This window comes from Cynara cardunculus (genome assembly GCF_001531365.2).
Source record: "Cynara cardunculus var. scolymus isolate 2C chromosome LG 4, CcrdV1, whole genome shotgun sequence".
Classification (NCBI taxonomy): Eukaryota; Viridiplantae; Streptophyta; class Magnoliopsida; order Asterales; family Asteraceae; genus Cynara; species Cynara cardunculus.
This window is the reverse complement of record NC_037531.1, coordinates 15,664,742-15,666,525: the sequence shown is the minus strand read 5'-3', so window position 1 is coordinate 15,666,525 and position 1,784 is coordinate 15,664,742. Positions and strand designations below refer to the sequence as shown.

At 28.4% G+C, this 1,784-nt stretch overlaps 1 protein-coding gene across 1 annotated transcript in view; it reads right to left on the bottom strand.

Moving 5' to 3' along the window:
* Positions 1-236: 236 nt before the first annotated feature.
* Positions 237-1,784, bottom strand: part of LOC112511300 (adenine phosphoribosyltransferase 1-like) — a 15,315-nt gene continuing 13,767 nt past the window's right edge. The window contains exon 6 of the mRNA XM_025116872.1: positions 237-668. Coding sequence (XP_024972640.1) covers positions 615-668 — 54 coding nt within the window. The 3' untranslated portion in view covers positions 237-614. The remainder of the gene's footprint in view (positions 669-1,784) is intronic.

Sequence of the window (1,784 nt, the reverse complement as noted above, 5' to 3'; positions counted from 1 at the left end):
GGTGAGACGGGTTTGTCATCGGTGGTGGTAGGTTTGGAGCTGGTTGAGAAGTCGAGTAGACGAACCATCTTCAAGAATTCACGACGTGGGGAAATGGGTTCTAAGAACAAGACGAAAATACACTTCATTTTTACAAACCACGATAACTATCTTGTAATTTTAAACTGCATCGACAAAAAATGTTATTTTTGACAAACCACAAGGACCAAATTTGTAGTTTACTTGAACAATAATTAATGTGAAAGATTTTACGACCATGAAATCAATTATAATCCACAAGGGATCTTACATTTCAAACGGTTCAAATCTAATATAACAATCATTTCAACATAGATCTTTAAACTACGAAATTGAACCCACAACTCAAAGTGTGAAACCCACCATTGAAAAAACTTACCCACGTCTCGAATAGACTTGAACTTACGACATAAAGAACGTAGAAACTCGATTTTTAACCACCAACCAAAAGCGACATGATTGCCCTAACGAAATCCCTACTGTAACTAGCTCGGACACGCCAACAATGGAAGAGGTATCCTTCTCAAGCCTTTAATATCATCCCCCGAAATTATACGGTCCATTATCAATTAAAGCTTTTAGAGAGTAATGGAAGATCAAGTTGAGCTTACGAGAACAAATAGTGGTTTGTCTCCTAACCGATCCCGACCCTGAAATGTAATGGTGTTTGGATAAGGTAATGGATTAGTGATTACATAAAAGTGGGTGATCATTTGGATCCTAGTACACTATCGTTCCTCATTCCCAAAAGAATGAGCCAGCCAAGGCCCCCTACGAGATTTGGATATCTATACTATATATAAAGCATTTGACAGAAACTCTTAAAACCAATTTTTTATGCATGAAGTACTGTATATTGATGCATATTACTTAAAATTCAAGATTACAAGTAAATTATGCATAAATACAACTTATTAAAGCTTCAAGTTTGAATTCGTGTAACTAACTGTGGATAAACATAATCAAATATACGATAAACATCTCATTTTAAATCTATACTATATTATAAAGCATTTGACAAAAACTCTTAAAAACAACTTTTTATGCGTAAAGTAATGTTTATGTATATCACTTAAAACTCAAGATTACAAGTAGATTGTGTATAAATACAACTTATTAAAGCTCTATATCTTAATTCGTGTAACTAACTGCAGATAAAAATAATCAAATACAGGATAAACATCTTATTTTAAATATAAAAAACTTATTAAAGCTCCATATATGAATTCGTGTAACTTACGACGAATAAACATAATCAAATAAAGGATAAACATCTTATTTTAAAATATAAAAAATCTAAAACATAATTAGAATAATTATCGAGTTCTAACAAAATAATTAATTATTATCTTTATAAAAAAAATTATATTATCTATACTATATTATAAATAATTAGACAAAAACTTTTAAAAACCACTTTTTATGCGTAAAGTACTGTTTAATAATGCATATTACTTAAAACTCAAGATTGCAAGTAGATTGTGCGTAAGTACAACTTATTAAAGCTCCATATCTGAATTTGTGTAACTAACTGCTGATAAACATAATCAAATACAACGATAACATCTCAATTTAAATATAAAAAATCTAAACTATAATTAGAATAATCATTGAGTTCTAACAGAATACTTAATTATAATATTTATAAAATTTATATTATTAAACTAAAAATAAATTATTTCATTGTTAAACTTATATTAAATTACAATAATAAAAATAAATTAAATAAGTTACATAAAAAATGAGAACTTTTAAATAGTTGATTT